The sequence below is a fragment of the Mustela putorius genome, unplaced genomic scaffold (assembly GCF_011764305.1).
Source record: "Mustela putorius furo isolate JIRA1106 unplaced genomic scaffold, ASM1176430v1.1 tig00000228_pilon_pilon_pilon, whole genome shotgun sequence".
Classification (NCBI taxonomy): Eukaryota; Metazoa; Chordata; class Mammalia; order Carnivora; family Mustelidae; genus Mustela; species Mustela putorius.
Window position 1 is genome coordinate 25,740,691 of NW_025421322.1, and position 24,486 is coordinate 25,765,176.

The 24,486-nt window shown below is 39.8% G+C and overlaps 2 protein-coding genes across 8 annotated transcripts in view; one reads left to right on the top strand and one right to left on the bottom strand.

Annotated features, from left to right (window-relative positions):
* Positions 1–360: 360 nt before the first annotated feature.
* On the top strand, positions 361–13,443 carry RNF139 (ring finger protein 139). The gene is made up of 2 exons (XM_004743527.3): positions 361–937; positions 11,280–13,443. The coding sequence occupies exons 1-2, from the start codon at positions 757–759 to the stop codon at positions 13,091–13,093; spliced, it is 1,995 nt and encodes a 664-aa protein (XP_004743584.1). The 5' UTR covers positions 361–756; the 3' UTR covers positions 13,094–13,443.
* Positions 13,444–13,932: 489 nt separating this feature from the next.
* The window catches only part of TATDN1 (TatD DNase domain containing 1), a 41,253-nt gene continuing 30,699 nt past the window's right edge, over positions 13,933–24,486 (bottom strand). For 5 of the 7 annotated variants that reach the window (XM_004743531.3, XM_004743530.3, XM_013051753.2 and 2 more), the window contains 3 exons: positions 18,486–18,556; positions 17,179–17,305; positions 13,933–14,127 (listed from right to left, as the gene is read on the bottom strand). In XM_004743531.3, coding sequence (XP_004743588.1) covers positions 14,025–14,127; positions 17,179–17,305; positions 18,486–18,556 — 301 coding nt within the window. In that variant the 3' untranslated portion in view covers positions 13,933–14,024. Of the gene's footprint in view, positions 14,128–17,178; positions 17,306–18,485; positions 18,557–24,486 lie in introns of those variants that run through there. The other 2 variants (XR_006606176.1, XM_045078116.1) reach the window with 2 other exon arrangements.

A 24,486-nucleotide genomic window follows, 5' to 3' on the forward strand; every position in this document is an offset into this window, starting at 1 on the left:
ACGTCCGCCGTGGCCCAGACCCCGCCTCCGGGTGCGGTGGAGTAGGTCTGGCGGGCGGCGCCCTTTGCGCTCCTCCTCCCAAGAAGCTCTGAACCACGTTTACGGGCTGTTTAATGGACTATAATAAAGCAGCTAATCATTCCCGCCCACGAAAGCAGGAGTCCCGCGCTCAGCCGACGCTGACACCGCCCCCGGCGAGGAAGCCACTCAGTCAAGGGGGCGCGGCTACCGGAGAGCGCCTGCGCCTAGGGTGGCGCCAAAGCCGCGAAGGTGGGCGGAAACCATAGCAACAGAGCGAGACGGTGGCTACACCGTGCGTGATGACGTTGTAGGGAGCGCCCCAAGCGCCGGATTATGATGCAATCAGAGGCGCGGGCCCCGCGGTCTCGCGTGACCGCGGGCGCAGCCTCCGGGCCTCCAAACAGCAGCAACGGCAGAGGCAGGCGGGCGAGGTCAAGATGGTGGCTCCGCGGGCGGGGGAGGTGTTGGAGGGAGGAGGAGCCAGACCTTAGCGGACCGGAAACACCGACACCCAGAGGCCTCCCGGGAGCCGCCGCCGCTGCCTCAGCCGCCGCCGCCTCCGCCGCCTGCTCCAGCTCGAGAGACGCGAGCGGGCGGCGGGGCGGGCCGTAAGGGAGCAGAGGAGGGAGGGCGGGGGCGGAGTCGCCCTCCTTAGCCCCCGCCCCTGGCCGCGGTCCCGGGCCCTGCCCCGCGCGGCCCTGCCCTGCTCGCCCAGCCCCGGTGTGGCAGCGGCTCATGGCGGCGGTGGGGCCCCCGCAGCAGCAGGTGCGGATGGCCCATCAGCAGGTCTGGGCGGCGCTCGAGGTGGCGCTCCGGGTGCCCTGCCTCTACATCATCGACGCCATCTTCAACTCCTACTACGATTCCAGCCAAAGCCGGTTCTGCATCGGGCTCCAGATCGTCCTCCGGCTCCTTGGTAAGGGGGAAAGGGGTAGCTTGCGTCCCGGGACGGCTTTGAGGGCCGAAACGTGCTGCAGGGAGCGGGCATCGCGCGCAGGCTGTGGGTCCTGTGTGCGTGTGTGTGTGTGTGTGTGTGTGTGTGTGTGTGAGAGAGAGAGAGAGAGAGAGAGAGAACCGGTTTCTTCGCCAGTAGGGGAGTCTCTGCAGGTCGGGAGGGGGAAGAGATGACACTTGTCTCAGAGTTGACAGCGGAGCGGTCCTCCCGAAGAGCCAGCCTTCTGTTCATTTCTGCACCCGAGGTTGGGGAGAAAGCATGGGTGTGTGAGCATGCGGTGCTGTTTCTCTTGGGGAATGAGTGCTGGCTTGCCGCGTCTTACGCGACAGCCTTAGAAAAACAGCAGCTGTTTACCCCGATCTCGCCGTGTGACCTTGGACGTGAAGTGCCAAAGCCTGGGCCTCAGTTTACCCCTTTCCAAAATGCAGATTGTTGTCAGTTCCCTATCCACGAGGTCCACATGATCGTGCAATGTCTGCAGTAAATGACATCCAAAAGAGACAGGGTTTTGAATGTCAGACCTTGAAACCATTACTAGAAGTGCTCATGAAGAAGGCGATACTTGGAACGAGTCCTAAAATTTTCCATGAATAGAGAGGTATTGAAAATGGCTATAGAAGCGTGGCTAGAAAGTGATGAGACTTTTCCTAAAGACTCTTTAAATCAGCGTCTTTGTTGTATATGAATGGAGTGTTAAAAATATCTTATGTTTCGCTCCCAGTCTTCACTTGCATTACCAGAGCGAGAAGCATTTATGCATAAAAGACTTTTTTAAAGTAATTGAAACTTGGCAAATTTTGGTAATGAGGTCATTCTTGTGATTAGTTTTTCGTAGGCTTGTGATTTTGAAGTGTTGCTGAGGAAGGGTAGATGATGAGCTCCTTACCAATCCTTTCTGAATTAGGAGCCATCTGTTGCTTCTTTATTCCTTCTCCTTCCCCCAAAAAAAGTTGAGTTTTGTTATTGGCAATAAATAACATTTTACATTTGTTTGGTGCTTCACTTTTGTAAAGCATTTTCACTAACATAAACTTTAAATTAGTGTCCTTAGAGGTGGATTGTGTTACTCTAATTTTTTAAATGAGGAAACTGAGGGGCATAGAGGTTTAGTGTGTTTTGCTTTTGATATACAGCAATTAATTGGCTGTCAGAGCCTAGGCTTAAAAATCTGACATCAAGGGTGATTCACTTTCCTCCAGCTGCTGTCCAGATACAGAAAGATAGTGGTGATCGTATGCTAGGTCTTTAACAGATGTAAAAGTGATGTTCTTTAGCGCAAGACTTCCAAGTTACCCACCAGCCACTTAATCCCAGTCATTCCTTATCACTGCAAAAGTGTGATGCCCTCATTATTTGAGGGAGCTGTGTGATTTCACAGCCTGTGCAAATATGGAGTCATTATGTTCTACATCTGAAACTATTATGTTATGTGTCAGCTATACCTCAGCTTAAAAAGAAAGCATTCACTAGTTTTCATCTTTCATACTTAATGTATTTTGCTTAATTCTGGTAGTCATGGGGGAAAAGTGATTTTAGTTAAATAACGTTAAAGTAAAATTAATAAGGGGGACCTGTTGGGAAGGCATTTTATTTCTCCCAGTTAGAAACCACTCATCATGACCATAAATTAACAGGCAGTTCCTTATCTCAGTATAGTTACTTAGGGGTTCCAGCTGAGCCTGATGAACTGCCAGCCCTTTTCCCTGCCATACCCGCCCCCATTTGTTGATGATCTATACATGCAGGCAAAATCTATGCCAATTCTTGCTATGGAGAGAATGGAGAAAAATTATCATTTCTATTCCTCAACTCCACAGGATGGGAAAGAGCTTGATAGAGAGACAACAGAAGCTAACAGACTTCTAGGGAACTACCAATTTTGGGATAACCGAAATGCTGCTTTAGAAAGTAACCGAATATAACATAGAGGAGATGGGGGGGATGACTTTCCTTGCTTCTCGTTTGAGAGGAGGTCATGATGGAGCCCCACCCCCCCAAAAAAAAGAAAGAAAGAAAGAAGAAAAGAAACAACTGTATTTACGAGGATTCATGGATTTACTGGCAAATAGTGTAGCCACTGCCTCGAATGTTCTTTTGGCCTGTGACTGTCTATCCTCTGACAGTCCCTTTGTGACCAGGTGCTTTAATGCAGTGCTCTCAGTTGATCTGTAGGTTAAGGAGCTTTAAGGAAAAGGGAGTATTTTCCTTAATTAAATCATTTGTAGTTTAAGAACACTTAACAGTAATTTTGGTATTTGTTTAATTTTTTTTGTAGTAAATCATGGAAGTTTGTATTCAACAATTACAGTAGAATGTGACCTCAAGCAAGTGATTTAACCGCTCTGTACCTCTCTTTTCTTACCTTTGCATTTTTAAAGATGGGCAATAATTGTCTGTCATAAGGTGCTAAGGACAATAACTGAGTTAGGCTGTAAGCTCTTAGAATAGTACCTGGGACCTAGTAAGGCTACTAAGTGTTAGCTCTTAATAAGCTTGATAACTTTAGAAAAATATTTCTGTACTTCTATTAAAACCACACTGGTACAGATATTTTGGTCTTCTGAAGGCTTCAGTGTAATTTTGGTGCTTTGTTCCCAGAATTTTTATTCACACTTTGTGAGAAATACAAAATATTTTCCAAATCTATTACCTGGACTGCCCCTTACATTATACCGGTGTAGTTTGCTAATTATTCACATTTGTGAGAATGATAAAATTCTTTTTTTTTTTTTTTTTTTTTTAAGATTTACTTACTTATTTTAGAGATAGAGCACAAGTGGGAGAGGGAGAGACCCCAGGTAGACTCACCACTGAGTGTGGAGCCTAACATGGGGCTTGATTTCACGACCTTGAGATCATGACCTGAGCTGAAACCAAGAGTCAGACACTTTAACAGACTACACCACTCAGGGGCCCCGAGAATGATAAAATACTTAAAAACTGGTTTTGATGCTAAAAATTCACCTGAATAAAAACAGATGTCTTCAGTGTTTGAGGTCCATTCGATGAGGCAGCTCTTGTTGTTATTGAAAGTGACAGGTTTGTGTGTAAAAGATACCAAAGGACAATTGAAATTAATTGTTCTGTACCTGGTGGTGGTGGTTGTTTTAAATAGTTGTAGACCTCAGTATTACTATATATAAGTCTCAAAACTTGTCAGTCTCATCTTTTTCTTTAAAATGAAATTGTAATAATGGAAATCTATCCTCTAAGTAAAAAGCATTACCAATTTTATATCTCATCTCTAAAGAATTTACTCCGCTGTCCCTACAAAAAAGTACTACCACTGCACTTTTGGTATCAAACTAATATAAGAATTTCAGCAGATCAGAATATAAAGGATCTCATTTTTGAGATCCAAATAAAATCAAATCATAATATATAGAGTATTTAAGAATATTAAGCTATTCTTAGGAGGTGTTAAATGCTAAATGAAATGCAACCCAGTGTAGCATACTGCTGAATTAACAAATCTAAATCCAAGGCAGAAAATACAAGCATGGGAGTTTGTTTTAATAGTATTACTCAGGTAATGATAATTCACTGAAGTGGAAAGGCCTTTCTTTTTTTTTTTTTTTTTTTAAGATTTTATTTATTTATTTGACAGAGATCACAAGTAGGCAGAGAGGCAGGCAGAGAGAGTGAGAGCGAAGCAGGCTCCCTGCCGAGCACAGAGCCCAATGCGGGACTCGATCCCAGGACCTTGAGATCATGACCTGAGCTGAAGGCAGTGGCTTAAACCACTGAGCCACCCAGGTGCCCCAGTGGAAAGGCCTTTCTAAACATACAAGAAAACCCCAAAATTAGAAGGGAAAATTTGATACATTCTAATAAGTAAAAATGAAAACATTTTATGACAAACTTTTTTTTTTAACTTAAAAATGACAAACTGAGGGTACTGTTTGCATTGTATGGGATTGAATAAAAGTTTTACTGTCGTTAAGAAAAACTTACACTCCCAGAGAAAAATGGGCCCAGGATAAACAGTTCCCAGTAAATGAAATGCAGACGGTCAGCAAGCAAAAGAGAAATAACTTGGCCTCAGTCAGAACACATTTGTTATCAGATTGGTGAAGAGTTCAATATTCAAATAAAAACCAGTTTGTCAAAGTTGTAGGGAAATGAGTAAAGTTTTACAATTTTGGTGTACAGTCACTCCTGTGTACAGGCATTGGGCCCTAGCTACTGAAATTCATCATACAGTTTTTGACTCAGTTCTTCTAAGAATTTGATCTAGAGACATAGCTGTACTTGTTCAAAGACTATGGGAAAGGACTTTATTGCAGCATTATTGGTAATGACAAAATTAATATTGATTAAAAGGGGGCACCTGCGTGGCTCAGTAGGTTAAGCCTCTGCCTTCAGCTCAGATCATGATCTCCGGGTCCTGCTCAGCAGGGAGCCTGCTCCCCCCACCACCCCTGCTTCTCTCTATGCCTGCCTCTCTGCCTATTTGTGATCTCTCCGTCATAAATAAATAAAAACTTAAAAAATATATTGATTAAAAGGGAACCTGTTCTTTGTATTACATTTAGACATACAATAATGAAGTTTGTGAAAAGAATGAGCGTTATTTTGGGTGCTGTAGAAAGAACCTAGAAAACCTTTGAAGTGAAAAAATATTGAAGCAGTAGTAATTTTGACACGATAGGGATAGATTAGGAATTCTCAACAATATGATTGACATTTTGAACTGGGTAATTCTTGGGGAGGCAGGGGGTGCTGTTTTCTGAATTGGAGGATTTTTAGCAGTGTCCTTGTCTTTACCGATTGCAGATCCGTCAGCACCCTTCTTCCCCCTTTTGTGATTGCTAAAAATGTCACTAGATACTTAGATATTGCCAAATGCTTGGTGTGGGGGTGGGGAGGTGGTGGTGGTGCAAAATCTGATCTTTGTTAAGAATCACTGAGACAGACAAATAGGCCAATAGCACAGAATGAAAAGCCCAGACATAGTGCACCCATGTACCCAGAGAAACTTGATGGGTGTCAGAGGTAGAATTGAAGTATATAATTTGAGGTAAATATAGACTATTCAAGTAATGGTCATTTAGTTATATGGAAAATATTATACTGGATGCTTAACCACCAACATATGAACAATTCTAAGTGACTTAACAGCTGAATGTGAAGAACATAACTTTAAAATTTTTGGAAGAAAATATAAGAGAATATAGAGGGTATTTTTTAACCTGAGTAAGGGAGAAACTCTTTAAAAATATATGAAAGTTGGGGTGCCTGGATGGCTCAGTCTGTTAAGCATCTGCCTTTGGCTCAGATCATGATCCCTGAGTCCAGGGATGGAGTCCGGCATCAGGCTTCTTGCTCATCGGGGAGCCTGCCTCTCCCTCTGCCTGCCCTTCACCCTGCTTATGCACTCTTGCTCGCTCTCTTGACAGGTAAACTTAAAAAAATATATAAAAGTCAGGGCACCTGGGTAGCTCAGTCAGGTAAGCCTCTGACTGTTGATTTTGGCTCAGGTCATGATCTCAGGGTTCTGAGATTGTGCCCTGCATGGGGCTCAGCGCTGGGTGTGGAGCCTGCTTCAGTCTCTCTCTCCCCTTCCCACTGCCCCTCCTCCGCCCCTCTAAAACACACACACACACATTTTGAAAGTAAATTTATAAATAAAGATTGATAAATCCAACAATATTAAAATTAAAAAAATAAAAAATATGAAAAGACCAGCCACATACTGGAGAAGATCCTTGCATTACAGCTAACAAAAAATTTGTAGTCAGAATTTTTTTTTTTTTTTAAAGATTTTATTTATTTACTTGACGGAGATCACAAGTAGGCAGAGAGGCAGGCAGAGAGATAGGAGGAAGCAGGACCCCTGCGGAGCAGAGAGCCCGATGCGGGACTCGATCCCAGGACCCTGAGATCATGACCTGAGCCGAAGGCAGTGGCTTAACCCACTGAGCCACCCAGGGACCCTAGTCAGAATATTTTTAAGTGTCTACAATTCAAGAAGGAAATACAACTCCATAGATAAATGGACAAAAGATAAATTGGCAATTCAGAAGAAGAAACATGAATGGTCAATAAATTGGAAGATGCTCTCTTTGATAAGTAATCAGAAATGCATTTGCTTTTTTGTTGTTGTTGTTTTATAGTTTATTTTTTTTATTAACATATAATGTATTATTAGCCCCAGGAAAGCATTTGTCTTTTAAAGGTAAAGAAAACTCCCACTTTTACAATGTGATCCCCTTTGGTAAAAAGCAAAAAATAATGTGTTTATGAATATATATTTATACAAAACTGTGTTTATTCTTCCTCTAATACCTATAAGGTTTACTTTAAAAGATTATATTGAGATTTCTTTTTAATAAAAACATGTTGAAAATCTTAGAAGCAAAAACCCAAGATTTCTTATTGATAAAAGAGTTGGAATACTCTTTTTAACCCCAAATGAGACTTTGATAGAAAAGTTTTCTTTATGCTTTGGTGTATTTATCAAGTATACCTGTAGATTAACATTTTCAGGATATTTACTCTGTCTACATTTCATTGCTGAGGGCTCCCTTTGGATTAAGGTAATCATAATATTTCTGTGCTGTTCTGTCTTTACTCTGTTAGGCATTTAAATGTTTTTCTGCAGTTTTTTTTAGATCATGTGTAAAAGGTATTTAAAGATATCTAGAGAGTTACAAATATTATGTCTTATTTCCTTTTAATTTTTAGTCCTAAGCTTCCAGACAAGGTTAAAGAAAGTACAAATGTATTTTACACGTAAAGGGGTTAAATGCTTTGTTGTACACTGTGCCAGGGTAGTGTTTGTTTTGTTTGCTTATTTTTGGTAGTCAAATTGCAAAGGTCCTGAACTCTCCCATGAATTGAGTTCTGTGTATCTTCAAAGCTCCTGAATTGATTTTGACTCTTGCTTGATCCTACCCTGAAGACTTCAGTGAAACTCTGATCACGAGATGTAGAGAACTGGATCCCTGAAATGTATTTTCAGTTACTTCTATTTTCCAGTGTCCCATGGTGGTTTTTCTTCATAAAGTAGCATTTATATATAGTTTTGATTGCTTCTTCAGATCACTCTTAAATCCTAATGAGAAACTCTACCACTGGGCTTGATTTTCTTAGGCCTCTAGGATAAATACCAAGAGTTTTATATCTGAAGTTGTGAAAATGCAACATAGTGATGCTCTTGGCAGTGCTCCCTAAGGGCCTTAAGGGGGAATGTTACTAGAGAGACTTATTACTTTGTAAGTTGGCCACACAGAGGAACATGAGTATAAAAGAAAAATGTAAGAACCTTACCTACATGCAACTTTTGGGTAGGAATTAAAATAATTTTATACTATTCTTGAAATGTTTCATCATTATTATGTCTTGGGGTATAATGTTAACCAAGAGAAGAGTGGTATCTTCTTTTTTAATTCGTTTTTTAAATTATTATTTTCATTCATTTATTCATCTCAGAGCATGAGCAGGGGGAGGCACAGAAGCAGACTCCTTGCTGACCTGGGAGCCCTACATGGGGCTCAGTTCCAGGACCTGGAGACCATGACCTGAGCTGAAGGCAGACACTTAACCATCTGAGCCACGCAGGCGCCCCAGAAAGAGTGATCTCTTATTGTTACTTGCTAGGATACATCAGACTGTAGTCTCACTACATTGTCCTTCATCGCCTCCCCTTTCTTCCCTTTGATATATTTGCATGAAGCAAAAAAAAAAAAATTATAAAAATACTTCTAAAAATCAGATCATTCAATAGCTCAAGGAAAAAAGCTATTAGAATAAAAAGGGCTAGTTTGTAAATTATAGTATTCATATTCACAGGTAAAGATGAATTTACCCCTTTGCGAACAGTTGAGAAAAATACTTTACAGTCCCTGTTTGATTTTCTTCTTATAAGTGGCATAAAATAGAACTGCAGTTATCTGGGTTTTGTTTTGACTTGTTTTCGGAGACTAAGTTTTGTTTCAGGAAAAATACTTTTGTTTTTCTATGTGTTGAAAGCAAGATTACGTATAGTGGCTGAGTTAGTCCCATTTCCTATTACCTTATGTGAAAGCGGTTTCTGAACTTCCGAAGACAGTTATTTTCTATTGCAAGGCGCATTCCGAGCTGCCAGCTCCTGGGGAGATTGTTCGTGGCCCTTTTGCTCCAGGAATCAGGTGGTTCTTATGCAGAGACGCACGTGTCTTTCCGGTGGTTGTGTCCTTTTGTTCTTCTTTTCACAAATGACCTGACAGGTTGGCACAGGATAAATTTTAAGGCAAACTTAAGGCAAAGCCTTCAGTTGGAAGAACTAACCCTTGTTTTTATATGCAATAGATTGTAAAATGCCTCCACCGTAATATGCAGTGTCTTTTTTTGATTACGTGCTGAAGCAAGGTGGAGAGGTGATGTTTCAGTTGGGGTCTGACCCTTTGCTGTCCTCCAAGCTCTGGTTTCTCAGCTTTGTCTTGGGTTTTCATAGGTTTCATTTTCTACGTGGGCTGTATTTTGTGCTTGCCTTTAAAAATGTAATCCAGGATTCTACATTAACATTCCTCCATTGTTATTTCAATAAACAAGTAATTTTTTGGTAGAATATTTTGGGATTCATAATGTGCAAGGTAGGATCCTCGCTGGCTGTCACAACGGGACATTATATAACAGGGTCGATGACCTCAGATAACTACAAACTACAGTACAAGGTAGTGTATGAGTATTGGGCATTTCACTGAGTTCTGTTGGTAATTTCAAAGACCAGTAACTATCAGAGAGAACTGGTCTATCGGATGGGTAGGATTTGAACAGTCGGGGAGTTGGGAAGCAAAGAGGGGAATGTAAACATAGCTGCGGTTATGGCAGAGAAAGGCATGGGGGTGTGTTGGAGAAAGTCTGGAGTGGTGCTGTGTGTGTGTTGGGAGGAATACCACATAGGAGCTTTGAGTGTTTGGACAAGGAATGTAGGTTTTTGTTGATCAAAGAAATGTGGAAAAGCAGTTCGTATATAGAAGGGATTGTGGGTAGATCTGGACAGGAGTTTTTAGAGTCTAGCTAACTGGTTGGTGTCATTGAGAAGAGGGAGGTAACAGGTGTTAGTAGAATTGGCAAATAACTGTCAGAGTTTTAGGGTGCAGGGCTAGAGGTGCCATTAAGAGAATTATGGTGCCTTTACCTGCAATTGGAAATCTCAAGAGTTATTTGAAGTCAGGTTTTACAAATCTTGCGTGTTGCGGTTATAACGCAGAAGTGGAACCAGGTGAATATTTGGAGATCCTTTCCATATTGAAGCCTTGGGCGATAGTGTGATCACACAAACTTTGAGCACAAAGAAAGATGATGTTGAATGCACATCACACTGTATTCAAGAACTCCATTCAGGGGGGGGTGCTTACTCCATTTTTTAAAACATGTTTTTGGTTTTCTGAATGTGACTTTTTGTAATTTGAAGAACAGTAAAGGGGGTTGACTATTTGTAGTAAGAGGTACAGTAATGTACAGGAGAAAGAACTTGGATGATGTTTCTGAAATCTGTAGGAAAGTATATAGAGGGGGGAAAAAATCCCTGAATTTGGACCCATGGAAGAATGCACAGATTTTAAGGAGCAGGAAATATAAATGCCAGCAGGAGTTCACTATTTGAGAAAAAGAAGGCATAAGTTGTAAGTATATAAAAGTTAAACTTGATTTCCTAAAGAACATTTTTAAGAAAAAGAAGTCTAAGATTAGGAACAAATATTTGCATTTTGCTTATTTTTGATTTTTTTTTAAAGTAATGGAGTTGGTTTAAATATTCTTAGTACTTATGAAATTATAAAGGACATGTTCTTTCAAGATTTAAAAACTTGTTTAAATGTAGGTATCACTAACTAATCTTGAAGACAATTTAGTAATTTGGTTTCTGGATATATAGTACTACTTGAATTTGGAACTTAAAAGATAAGGAATAAGATTTTTTAAAATAGTATGATCTGTTCTTTTGAACTCTGACTTTACAAAACCTTTCTTGGCCTTTAAGCCTAAATTGCCTTGAGACATAATGTTCATAACTTTGAAAATACTGTATTTCCTAATTAAGGGAAAGGGGGTGTTAGTACAAAAACATTCTTTAAAATGTTGCATTCAAGGGGCACCTGGGTGGCTCAGTCAGTTAAGGGTCTGCCTTTGGCTCAGGTCATGATCTTGGGGTCCTGGGATTGAGCCCCACATGAGGCTTCCTGCCCAACGGGGAGTCCACTTCTTTCTCCCTCCGCCCCTTCCCCCACTTGTGCTTGCACGCGTGCTCTCACAAATAAATAAAATCTTAAAAAAACGTTGCACCCAAATGACCTTTCTTTCCTTTCTTTTTTTTTAGGTATATTTGTATCCAGTATTGTTCTGATCTTGTCACAACGATCACTTTTCAAGTTTTACATGTACAGTTCAGCCTTTCTCTTAGCTGCAACTTCAGTGTTGGTAAATTATTACGCTTCTTTGCACATTGACTTCTATGGTGCCTACAACACATCAGCTTTCGGAATTGAGCTGCTTCCTCGAAAAGGGCCCTCACTATGGATGGCACTCATCGTTCTACAGCTGACCTTAGGGATTGGATACATCACACTACTACAGATTCATTCCATCTACTCACAGTTAATTATTTTGGATCTCTTGGTTCCTGTAATAGGCTTAATCACAGAGCTGCCATTACACATCCGAGAGACTTTAGTTTTTACTTCTTCTTTGATTCTCACATTAAACACAGTGCTCGTCTTGGCAGTGAAACTTAAGTGGTTTTATTATTCTACACGGTATGTTTATCTTTTAGTGAGGCACATGTATCGAATTTACGGATTACAGTTATTAATGGAGGACACGTGGAAGAGGATTCGTTTCCCAGATATCCTGAGAGTCTTTTGGCTAACAAGAATTACAGCTCAGGCTACAGTGTTGATGTACATTTTAAGGATGGCAAATGAAACGGATTCCTTCTTTATTTCTTGGGATGATTTCTGGGACCTCATTTGCAATCTTATAATTAGTGGATGTGATTCTACACTAACTGTACTGGGCATGAGTGCTGTAATTTCCTCAATAGCCCATTACTTGGGCCTTGGAATATTGGCCTTTATTGGATCAACTGAAGAAGACGACAGGCGGCTTGGCTTTGTAGCGCCTGTTCTCTTTTTTATTTTGGCTCTTCAGACTGGTTTAAGTGGGCTGAGACCAGAAGAGAGACTTATTCGCTTAAGTCGAAACATGTGCCTTTTATTAACTGCAGTCCTGCATTTCATCCACGGAATGACAGACCCTGTATTAATGTCTCTCAGTGCCTCTCATGTGTCATCCTTCCGTAGACATTTTCCTGTGCTCTTTGTCTCTGCTTGCCTGTTTATTCTTCCTGTTTTACTCAGTTACGTTCTTTGGCATCACTATGCACTAAATACATGGTTGTTTGCAGTGACGGCCTTTTGCGTGGAACTCTGCTTAAAAGTAATCGTTTCTCTCACTGTGTATACATTATTCATGATTGATGGCTACTATAATGTCCTTTGGGAAAAGCTTGATGATTATGTCTACTATGTTCGTTCAACAGGCAATATTATTGAATTTATATTTGGAGTAGTAATGTTTGGAAATGGGGCTTACACTATGATGTTTGAGTCAGGAAGTAAAATTCGGGCTTGTATGATGTGTCTACATGCATATTTTAACATCTACTTACAAGCAAAAAATGGCTGGAAGACATTCATGAATCGTAGGACTGCTGTTAAGAAAATTAATTCACTTCCTGAAATAAAAGGGAGCCGCTTACAAGAGATAGACGATGTGTGTGCGATCTGCTATCATGAGTTCACAACATCTGCTCGCATCACACCGTGTAATCATTATTTCCACGCACTTTGCCTTCGGAAATGGCTGTACATCCAAGATACCTGTCCAATGTGCCATCAGAAAGTGTACATCGAAGATGATATTAAGGATAATTCAAATATCTCTAACAACAACGGATTTATTGCACCCAACGAAAATCCAGAGGAAGATGTAAGAGATGCTGCTGCTGAATCCGACAGGGAACTGAACGAAGAGGACAGTACAGACTGTGACGATGATGCTCAAAGAGAAAGAAATGGAGTGATTCAGCACACGGGCCCAGCAGCTGAAGAACTTAATGATGATACTGATTAAAATAGCATTTACTAATCATTGAGGTTATTTGTTTAAAATTCAGTTCATCCAAAATGGAGTAATACGCTTCACTTCAGTGTGTAACCAAGCACAAAAACAGTATCCATGTTCAATCTGTGAATGGTTTTCCGTTTACTGTGATGTGCTACTGTAAATATACCTCTTTAATTACTTCTGGTCTCTTTGGTGACCTATTTAAATTTGTGTACATTATTGTACATAGAATAAAATGTTTTCACGTTTTTATGACAAAATTTGAACAAATAGCTTTTTAATAGATGTAATGATAATACAGTGCGTCAACTGTGCCAAAGATTCCTCAATGAAAGCATATAAAAGTATCTAACTCTGGACCGTAGTTTTTCTTTAAAGTGGGTGGGAAAATGGAAATGCAGGTTAGAGGAAACCACATTCAGCCAAGGAAATAATTTGGACCAGAGGATAAAAGCTGTATGTTGAGTATTTTAAAACGAAGGGGAAAACAGGCTTCCAGAAGAGAGGCTTTTTTGAAATTTGAATGTAGTGGTTGAGCTGGATTCAAAAGTCATGATTCAGAGACTGTGTAAGAGTTGAGAAACAGGCTTTTATCAACTAAACTTTGGTATAAAAACCAGAATGTGCTGTTTAATTTTGATGTAAATAAAACCAGTATATTTGTTGGCCATTCTGTTTACAGGGTTTACATAAAATTGTCCTTTCAGACTTTTGAAGAGATTACCAAATGAAATATTTCGGAGTTTTCATTGTTTTAAACTAAGACCTTAACTGATAGTAAAATTCTGATCTGACTTGATGAATAAAAATGAGGGGAGGACAGTATGTAGTAATACGGAGTCCTCTTCAGACAACGTCCAGAGACTTCCTTTATTCAATCTTAAAGTTGTACCATAAAATTTTACATTATTGATGGGAAATGGAAAGAACATACCAATTACATGTCAGGAAAAAATAATTTAATGGTGTTGTTATATAGTGTATTGGCTAATTCCAATGGATCCTGCTCTCTTACTGCTGACATTATCTCCAGTATTTGACTAAAAGAAAACAAAACAAAATGGTTAATTTCCAAGTATATGCTCAGTTTTAAAGGTATTCGTTTCCACATAAAGGAAACCATTGTTCTAGCACTTTTAACATAGTAAGTTTTACAGGTACAAGGTTTTTGGCACTATGAACAGAAAAGTTTAACTGTTATATTTAAAATAATTCGAGACAAATTTCTCGGGCAGCCTTGCATATAACTAGAACCAAGGTCCAGGTTCAAATAAATTTGAAAAAACAGCCCATATTATGTCAACCACAACTAACGGAACTAACCCAGTGAAAATGAAGAGTTCTTTTAAACTGGGTCTTTTTGGATTCATTAATGGGTCATGATGAGCTTTCAGAAAATTGTAAGAAAAGGAAAAATACGTTGCACTTAGGGAAGTACTGTTTCATTTCTGTTTGGGGTTTATATATGTACATGGGTGCTGAGTCACACGGTCTGCGGTATTGCGGGTACAGCAAAGTCTGAAAGCTACTGCTAGGAGATTTAGTTCCAGAAGCAGCAGGAATTTGCTGCAGCATGACCAGCACAATGACAGCAAAGGAAGTGAGAAGTTATTTACTTGGAACAGTGTATGGTTATCGGGGTTAGGGGGAGGAGAGATGCTTTCTCTTCCTGTACTTACTCCCTGCAAGAGCGAGACTAGCCCAGGTGTCAGAGCTTTCAGTTTCTGTTCCTCGAATAATCAGTAGTACTGTTCTCTAGCAATACTATAGGTAAGGTTTTTATACATGAATTAGAAAGATCTGAAGTCCAAAGTGAACATTTAAGTATTCGTTAAGATTTTTCTCCCTGGTATGAGTTTCTTAAAAATGAACACATAAAGGAATTAGGGATTAACTGGAATCTTTTAATTTTATCATCATAATGCAACAGCCACACTTAATATAGACTAAATTTTTATCTGAGTCAAAATGTGCTAAAAGCAAATACATTAGCATTTAAATGGACACTAAAGGCCCAGTTCTCTTAGTAAACTACAGAATTCTCCTCTTAACTATTCAGCTGGAACTTACCTGCATAATACTGTGAAATCAGTATGATTCCTGCCACCCATCTCCCTTTCAGTCCTTTTTCTATGCTGATACATTATAGCTTTAAAAAAAAAAAAAAGAAAAACAACTGCCCCTTTCCTGCTTAAAAGCCTTTTTTGGGTCCTGATGAAATGTGCACTACTAAGGTTGGTATACAAAAGCCCTCACCAGTCTGGCCTCACCCTGCCTTCCTACGCTTACACTCACCCATGCATCCTACTTTCCGCCACACTAAACTCATTGTTTTCCCCAGAGAAGCAAGCCCTTCTGCCGGTCTGCCTTTGCTCAGGGTGTTTGTCTTGGTCTGGCACAAGGCCCATTTGTACCCCATGACCAGGTGAAGTGTCACCTTAGTTAAGCGTTTTCTCCTTAAGGCAGGCAACTGCCGTCCTAGGGTCCTCGTCATATGTTCATACTTCCGTAACGCCACGAGCCTCTTGGATTATACTTTGTGCTTCTTTGCTCCAGGAGGGCAAAGATCCCTGGCACAAGGTACTGAGTCATCTGGTGGGTGGGTGCAGGGCAGGGAATGTCCTGATTCTTCCAGGTAGCCTCAGTAACTAACCTGGTCAAAATGTGTTTTAAGGAATTTAAAATTAAAAAAGGGAGGAAAGATCTCTATAAAAATAAAATATAAAATTGTTAATAGATGGGCTTGATAAAGATGACTTTGTAAGTAGGAATTAGTAATTAGCATTAGACTAGAGGCATGTGTGTTCTGAAATGATTTAAAAACTGTCTGTCCTGACTTTCCCGAGCTCCTGCCGCCTCAGCTGTAGTCATGACTGCAGATGAGACTCGAGCTTTCTCAGTCCTCACCAGTCTGCACTGGAAGACCCTTAGAGTTTTGTTTTGCAAATGTCACTAGAGTCAAGAGCTATATTGTACTGAACATTAAGGCAGTACAGAAAACTGACTTGGATACACTGTTGGCAAATACTTCCCCTGAGCGGCTACTAGAAAAATACGTTTCTTGTCTCTAGTGTCCTATTAAATCTCTATAAAGAATGATTCAGTAATAATTGTCTTCTGTCTTCTGACTGAATTTGCAACTACGTACATGTCACAAAAGCTACAAGTGATTCTTAACTAATCAGAACTTAAATATATTCCTCAGCCTATGGGTTTTAAAACATTCAGCTTTAAAATCTTTGCCAACACCAGCATGTTAATAAAGGAAAGTCTTTCCAGTATTATTTTTATAGAATAAATCTTCAGTTCTCTGCCTGCTGAATTTTAGAGCTGGCTTACCTAATACTCTTATCAGTTAAAAACGACTAAAAAGATGCATATGGAAGGAATTATTATAATCTGAAAGTAACTGTTCAATTGCCTGAACTGGTAAACCACAAGAGAGTGATAGAATTGCGATTTAAATTATCTGCTTATGCAAACAGAAACTGGATGAGGAGTGTGTGAACAGGACAAGAACTCACCCTGTAAGTTACAAGCTCTACAGCTCCTCAACAACAGCCCCTCTCTCCATGCACTAGATATATTATAATTAAAAACATGATGCTGAATTGCTGCTTGCCCCCCCCCCCTTTTGGGTTAGAAAAAGGAAATCTTTCTATAACCTGACCACCTCGGTCAAAGGCTTCAAGAAATGTGTTAATACTTAAGTTTTTTCAGGTTGTCAAGTCATTTAAAATATACAAAAAGATCTCCTGCTGAGAGTGCATTTGTATAACCATAAGCAAGGAAGCTGTGTGAGAATCTTTCCCCTTTCCTACAAAATGACAAATAACCAAGATCACATGAAGTTTTCACTCCTGTAATAAAACCACTCGTAATGAACTGAGGTGGAGATGATGGGGAGAGAGAAGCCTCAGTAGAGCAATCCGGGTGCAGAGCCTTCCACATCGCTGCATTAAATCGGTGGCTTTTGATCTTAACTTCATTTGGATGTCACCGACTTTACCTCGGTCCCTTGAGTTCATTTTGTAAATGGCATTTGGTGGTTGACTTGAATATTCTGAAGACCGTGAAAACCAAATACTTACATTATATGGCAGGGTTCATTCCTGTCTTTTAAGCAGTGCCCATTTTCCCACTTCTTTTTGGTAGGAAATGAAGTTTTTATGTATTTTGATCCAGCATGTGTACTTTTCACTCCACACCAAGGTGCGTCTAGTTAAGCAAAGAAGTGTCTTAATGAGGTTTATCTTTGAAAATATTGGTCTCTTAATAAACATTATCAAACAAATTATGTAAATTGTAAAATGTTTAAGTCATGATTCGGCTTAAAAATGGTAAAAAGCAAAAAAAATTCTAAGCACAAGATTAAATCTTGAACTGTACAAACTTTAAAATGCCTTTTAAGAAAAAATTTTAAAGCTTTTTAAGACTCACTTTCATAATAGATTTTTCTGCTAATATTACTGTTGGTGTATGGCATACTCTAAAACAAAGCCAGAAGAAATACAAATTTTAACCTGGAAACATTTAGGTTCTGCCTCTATTTGCCTCTACTGAATGTGAAAGAACGCCTCTAAATACTGGGCCTGGGGCGCCTGGGGGGCTCAGTGGGTTAAGCATTTGCCTTCAGCCCAGGTCATGGTCCTGGGGTCTTGGGATCCAGCCCCACATCAGGCTCCCTGCTCAGCTAAGGGAGTCTGCTTCTCCCTCTGACCCTCCTCCCTGCTTGTGTTCTCTCTCTCAACTAAATAAAATCTTAAAAAAAAAAAAAGATCCTGGGATTATTCACTTACCTCTTTAATAAATAAGAATTCACACATTTTATAAGCATTGTACTTTCAATAAGATCATTTCATTTTCATAACTCTCCAAGGAAATAAACCTGATGGTTAGGCTTGACTTTACTAAAAATGCCCATATATGTAAGTAAAGCCTTGAGTTAGGTAAAATGTTTAGCTTCTTTTATTAAGAGGGAACAGATTTCTAAAATTCCTTGACTAAACCAGTTTGATTTAAATTCTTGTACTTTATGTGAAAGTACTGTAAAATTACACCATTACAAAGACAATGTTATAAAAAAAATTCCGAAGTTTGTGAAACCCCAAGTGGGGTACTTCAGTAAGACTACTTGTTTAATAAAATACACATAATTACAATCTCCTTAGTTACATATTTAATATTCCTTTTTTAAGTATTTAGGCTTAATCAAACTTCTAGAATTGAAAATCTTGCTTGCAAAAATACTTTTCTATCAATTGATGAAAAACCCCAAAGGTTTTCTGTAAAGTACAGTTTTTGAGGCTATGAATTAACTGTTTTAAAATATTTAACTTTTGTCTAGCTCTGTTTTGATATGGTATGATACGAAAAAGTTCTAAATGCATAAACTTACCAGTTTCAATCATTAATTTTTCACTAGGTATTGACTTCAGAACTTCCAAATTAGCCTCGGTTTTCAGTGAGCTTAAAAAAAAAAATTCATGTATTTGGTCGTTTTTTTTCAAATTACAAACTTATCTAAAACATTATAAAACCTAAAGTCCACAAACAAAACTCTGGTTGGCTACAATGGCAATATACACATTTCCATCCTTACGGGATCTAGATTAAGATCTATTCCAACCACACACTGCCTTTAATAGGATGCAATTTTTTGTGTTTATCAGCTGACTGTCCATTAACTTTCTGAGTCAGTCTGTGTAAAAACTCGTTTGCTTCCCTCGGTAATTTGCATAACTCAGGCTCAAATGCAGAGTTGGAAGGTATGGCCAGTTTTGCAACTACTGCTAGGAAGGAATCAAAGTTAATGTTTCACTAATCAGCAACAGAATCCTCACAAATGATGAAAATCACAGTCACAGAACTAAGAGTATTTAACAAGGCATGAAAATGAAAATCTCGTTAGGAAATGTCCTTCTCCCCACATATGGAAACAGGATCTTCCATTACTCTTGACGTTCTGAAACTTACGTGAGACTTTTTCATTCACTTAGGGGAGTTAAAACCCGTCCAATTTAGACCCCTCTCCCCAACTCTGGGAAAAAATTATGGGAAAAGGAATTTTCCCCCTTTGTTTTCTCATCTCTTTCTGGGACTTGTATTCGTCAGTTTTACAACTCCTGAACTGATCTGCTAAGGCCCTGCTTCTTTTACCCTTTCCTGGGAAATTAACTTTCATTTCCTTAACTTTCACTTTCAGACCGTGAGACAGACTAGAATATTGGTCCCAATTCTTCACTTTCCTTTTATAGAAATGTATCTGCACCGTTGTCACGGTTTCATAGAAGGAGGAGTTTGAATCTGGTCATGGCCTCAAGACTTGCTTTGACTGGATGACAGCGTTAGAGGCTTGAAAACTCACTTTTAAAAATTTCGATGGCACTTCTGTGATCTGAAACTAGCATGCACTAACTAGCCATTACCTCCTCCGCCTGGGCACCCAGAAAGAAAGCCCAGCTCCAATGTGAATTCAACATGTGCCTGTGGCCAAGAGATCTTCCTATCAGTTAGTCAACCCTCAGCTGATCCTAAGATCCAGAACTATGAAAAAATGCTTACTATTATATGCCAGTGAGTTTTAGGATGGTTTGCTATATAATGTGATGATGATTAACACTGTCCTTATGTTTTATTTAAATTTTAGCATATATTTAAGTTTTTATTATGAGAGATTAAAATATATGTAAAACTACAATACAGAACCCCCATGTACTCATTACTCGGCCCCGATCTATTATCAATTCCTGGCTGATACTATCCCACCAACTCATCCCAAACCTCTCCTGTATTATCTTGAAGGAAATTCAAAATGTATAGTTTCAACATACTAGCATTTATTTCAGAAAATATTTCAGCATGTAGCTCTAAGCATGAAGCTTTCTTTTAATATAACCACAATACTATTAAGCATGTCTAAGAAAACCCCATTTTATCATCTATCCAATATTCATATTGTCTCAGTGCCCTGAGACATTCTTTGAGTTTGTGTGGCTCAGGATCCAAATGAGGGCCACATATTGCAACTGGTCAATGTTCTAAATCTCTTAAACTCTTAAGTTTTCCTGAATATCTTTTTCCTTTTTTTTTTTTTTTAAGATTTTATTTATTTGATGGAGAATTATATAATAAATTAATCCCAGGACCGTGAGATCATTACCTAAGCCAAAGGCAGAGGCTTACCCACTGAGCTACTCAGGTGCCCCTGAACCTCTTTTTTCTTTAAAAAATTGTTGGAGAAACCCAGTTATTTGCCCTGAAGAGTTTCCCAGTCTTGATTTCATCTGTGTTCATCTGGATTTGTATCTGGGCTCTGTATTCTGTTCCACTGATCTAGGTATCTAGTAATAACTGTACTACTATCAGTTTGTCCCTTTATGTCTGTTAATGAACTCTGTATATTTAGATGCTATCTTGAGTGCAGATATCTATAATTATTGTATCTCCTTGTTGGATCCCTTTATCATTACGCAATGCCCTTGTCTCTTGTTACAGCATACTAATGAAGACTGTATCATTTAAGCATTGCTACTGCAGCTTTTGTTGCTGCTGTTGCCGCTTCTGTTCACATAGACTATTCTTTTCCTCATACCTTCAGTCTGCGTATATCTTTAGGCCTGAAGTGATTCTCTCATAAACAGCATATAGAAATTTTTTTGTTCGTTTGTTTCCTTATAGATTGTCATCCCACGCTTTTTTATTGGAATATTTAATCCATTTACATTTAACGTAATTATTGATAGGAAATTGTTTTCTGGTTGCTTTTGTAGTTCTTCTTTCTAATGTTCTCTCTGCCCTAGTGGTCTGATGGTTTTCTTTAGTGTTATGCCTGGATTCCTTTCTCTTTACTTTTTGTGTATTATAGGTTTTCAGTTTATGGTTACTGTGAGGTTCATATACAACACCCTGTATTTACAGCGGTCTGTTTTGAGCCGATGTTCTTTTTAAGTTTGAACACATTCTAAAAGCACTGCATCATTCCCTTTCCAGGTTAAAGAACCCTCTCTCTCTTTGAATTCTAAATGAGAACCTTGTCAGGCACAGTATTCTTCATTGTAGGCTTTTTCCTTTCAGCGCTTTGAATATATCATCACACCCCTCCCTTCTGGCCTGCAAAGTTTTAGCTAAAAAAAAATCAGTGGATAGCATTAGGGGGCTTCTCTTTTGTATATAATTAGTTTCTTTTCTCTTACTGCTTTAAAGACTCTACAATTTTTCACCTTTTTATTGTGTGTCTTGGTGTAGACTTCATTGGGTTCATCTTGTTTGGGTGCTTCCTGGACATCTATTTCTCCCACAGGTTAGGAAAAGTTTCTTCAGATTTTCTGCCCCCCTCTTCTCCTTCTAGGACTTCTATAATGCAAATGTTAGCACACTTGATGTTGTCCTAGAGGTTTCTTAATCTATTCCCATTTTTAAAATGTCCCTTTCTGGGGCGCCTGGGTGGCTGGCTCAGTGGGTTAAAGCCTCTGCCTTCGGCTCAGGTCATGCATGGTCTCAGGGTCCTGGGATTGAGCCCCACACTGGGCTCTCTGCTGGGCGGGGAGCCTGCTTCCCCCTCTCTCTCTGCCTGCCTCTCTGCTTACTTGTGATGTCTGTCAAATAAATAAATAAAATCTTTTTTTAAAATGTCCTTTTCTGTTCAGCTTGGATGGTTTCCACTACTGTCTTCCAGGTCACCGATCTATTCTGCTGTATCCTCTAATCTGTTGTTATTTTTTACTTCAGTTATTGTATTCTTTATCTCTAATTGGTTTTTTATTTTCTCTTTTTCTGATTTCATCCACTCCTTTAAAGTTCACTGAGCATCTTTACGACCATTACTTTGAACTCTTTATCAGGTAGATTGCTTGCCTTGGTTTTGTTTAGTTCTATTTGTGAGGTTTTGTCTTGTTCTTTCATTTGGAATAAATTTGTCTGTCTTCTCACTTTGTGATTTTTTTTTCTTTCTATTACATCAGTTATATCTGCTGGCCTTGTAAGCAGTGGCCTTGTGTAGGAAGTATCCTGTGGGGCTAAGCAGTGTAACATCGCCCATGGTCATCAGAACCAAGCACTCCAGGAGGGTCCCATGTTGTAGGCTGCTTATGCCCTCCTACTGTGTATTGTAGCTGCTGTGAGTGTGCTGGTGGGCAGGGCTGTCCTCAAGCCCAGGTGGCTGAGAGGCCCTCCTGAAGACACTACAGGCATGCTGGGTTGGGGCAGTAATTGCTTTGTGGGTTCACTAGTCCCAAACAAGGTGACCACTGGGTGTTGCTGGGCAAGAGCCACTTTGGAAGGGAACCTGCCTAACCTGGCAGGTTGGGTGGAGTGGGTCTGACAGAGAATGCAAGGCAGGGTGAATGGTGCTATCAAGATAGTTGGTAGAGTGTCAGAATTGGCTCTTGTCAGCATCAGGGCTGCTAGTTGGGAGACCACACCTGCTAGCACTCCCAGTCCCAAGAGATTTTTCTGTAGATCCCTGCCCCTCCAGCAGCCACCCTAAAATGAGCCAATAAATCTCCTTCCTGTACAACGCAGGTACTTTTTAAACTGCTGTCTCTCTGCTGGATCCTGAAGTGAGTGATACTAGTGTGCTGGCCCTCATGAGTAGAGTCTTAGTTTCTAATAGAGCCCTGGCTCTGCTGAAGTAGAGTCCTGCTGGTTATCCAAGCCAAACATGATGAGGGCCTGTCTTCCTGGTGCAGACTCCCAGGGCAGTCAGGAGGCACGGGGCACCTGGATGTGGGGCTTGATCCCCTTCTCCTCAGGGAGGACCTCTACACCTGTGCTGTCCCCTCCTGGTTATGAGTTGACATATCACATATTTGGTTCCCTACTTTGTCTCTGCTCCTCCCCACCCTTCTCAGTGTGGCTTTTCCTTCACAGTACAGAAGAGCTGTTCTGCAGATCAGGTCATTCTCGGAAAGAACTGCATTACATACAGTCATTGCCTGGGAGTGTCTGCGGGAGGAGGCGGGAACCTCCTCCTCCACCATGCTCCTGGTCATGTCAACCTGAAGGAAATTTTGCCTTCTGTATTTCTTACAGGATATCTACATTACCATCTAGAATCTTGACCAGATTCAGGTGAGGATTTTTTTCTTATTTTTCTACTTAGAGAGGCACACAGTATCTGGCTGTATTTTTGTGACGGGAGGCAGCCATGGTTGCCCAGTGCTTAGACCTCTTCATTTACCAGGAGTTGCAGAATGTTGACAGATCTGTCAGCCCTTTATTCACTAGAATATTTGTATAAAAATTGCTGCATCTACTATTAGGTGCCCAATGGTAGGTGGTAGAGAGGAAAAATATGTATCTCCCTGTTGAATGTGTTGATTCCCTCACTTCCTCCAATGGTGGTATTGTTTTATAAACACAGACATTTATTTTTAATCATTAAGGAACTCTTATCTTTTTCTTGTAATATTCTTGTAATATTGTTCATATTTTATGGATGTAACATCTCAGCCTTTAGTATATCAAGTCTCTTTTAAAGTTCTTTTCCCTAAATTGTTTCCTCTGGTGCTAATTTTTCTATTTATCTTGATCTTTTACTTTCTGTTGGTTCACCTCATTTATCTGGTGCTCCTTAATTATCAGTTATATTTAAGGAGGCTTGAATGGCCAGTGTTCCCTCCACTTTTATGAAAACAGAGGACTTTTTTACTGCCAGTTCTGAGTGGGGAATCTTACTGGAAGCTCCTTGTGGGCCAGGCTGGGACTTGACACACAGATCTGCGATTTCATTTAAGAGTGAAAAGGGAGGGAGATAGCTGTGGGGCTTCTGCTCCTCCAAATTCTTTCCTCTGAGATCAACATTCAAGTTTCCAAGCCAAGTTTCTTGGCTCTCACAATTTGGTTTGTTCAGTTTTCTTAGGAAAAGAGATTTCCCTTTGAGTAGAAATGCTTGCTGCACCTGTACTCTGTGCATGGCAATGAACACAGGGGATGACAGCTTTCTCTATGAGGTCTGGAATTACCCTCACTTAGTCCCATTTGTCACTAATTCTAAACCCAAAGTCCTTTCTGTGATTCTGTGTGCCAATTGCTCTCACCTTCTCTGGGGCCCTTTAGTCTAATTGGTCTCTTCCAGAAACTCCAGCCTTGTTTCTTTGCTTTACGTTTTCCACTTTGAATACACAGGATTTTACTTTAGAATGATTTTAGAAGGAGTGAAAGGGAAATGTGTGTCTAACTTGCCATAAATACCAGCCTTTTTATTACTGTTCTCCAGAGACAAACAAAACTCTTATGTTCAGCCAGAGTTAACAATTGACCAATAGGAGTATTTTCAAAAATGTACTGATATGCTTGATATGGGTATTAACTTTAAAACTTCCAGTTATCAAATTACTTGTATATTTTCAATCTCTTGAAAAGAAATCATGCCTTAACAGTTGTTTCCTACATATACT

Coding starts and splice junctions, on each gene's coding strand:
- RNF139 (XM_004743527.3), top strand. CDS start 757: ATGGCGGCGGTGGGGCCCCCGCAGCAGCAGGTGCGGATGGCCCATCAG. Junction 938..11,279: donor GATCGTCCTCCGGCTCCTTG/GTAAGGGGGAAA, acceptor CTTTTTTTTTAG/GTATATTTGTATCCAGTATT.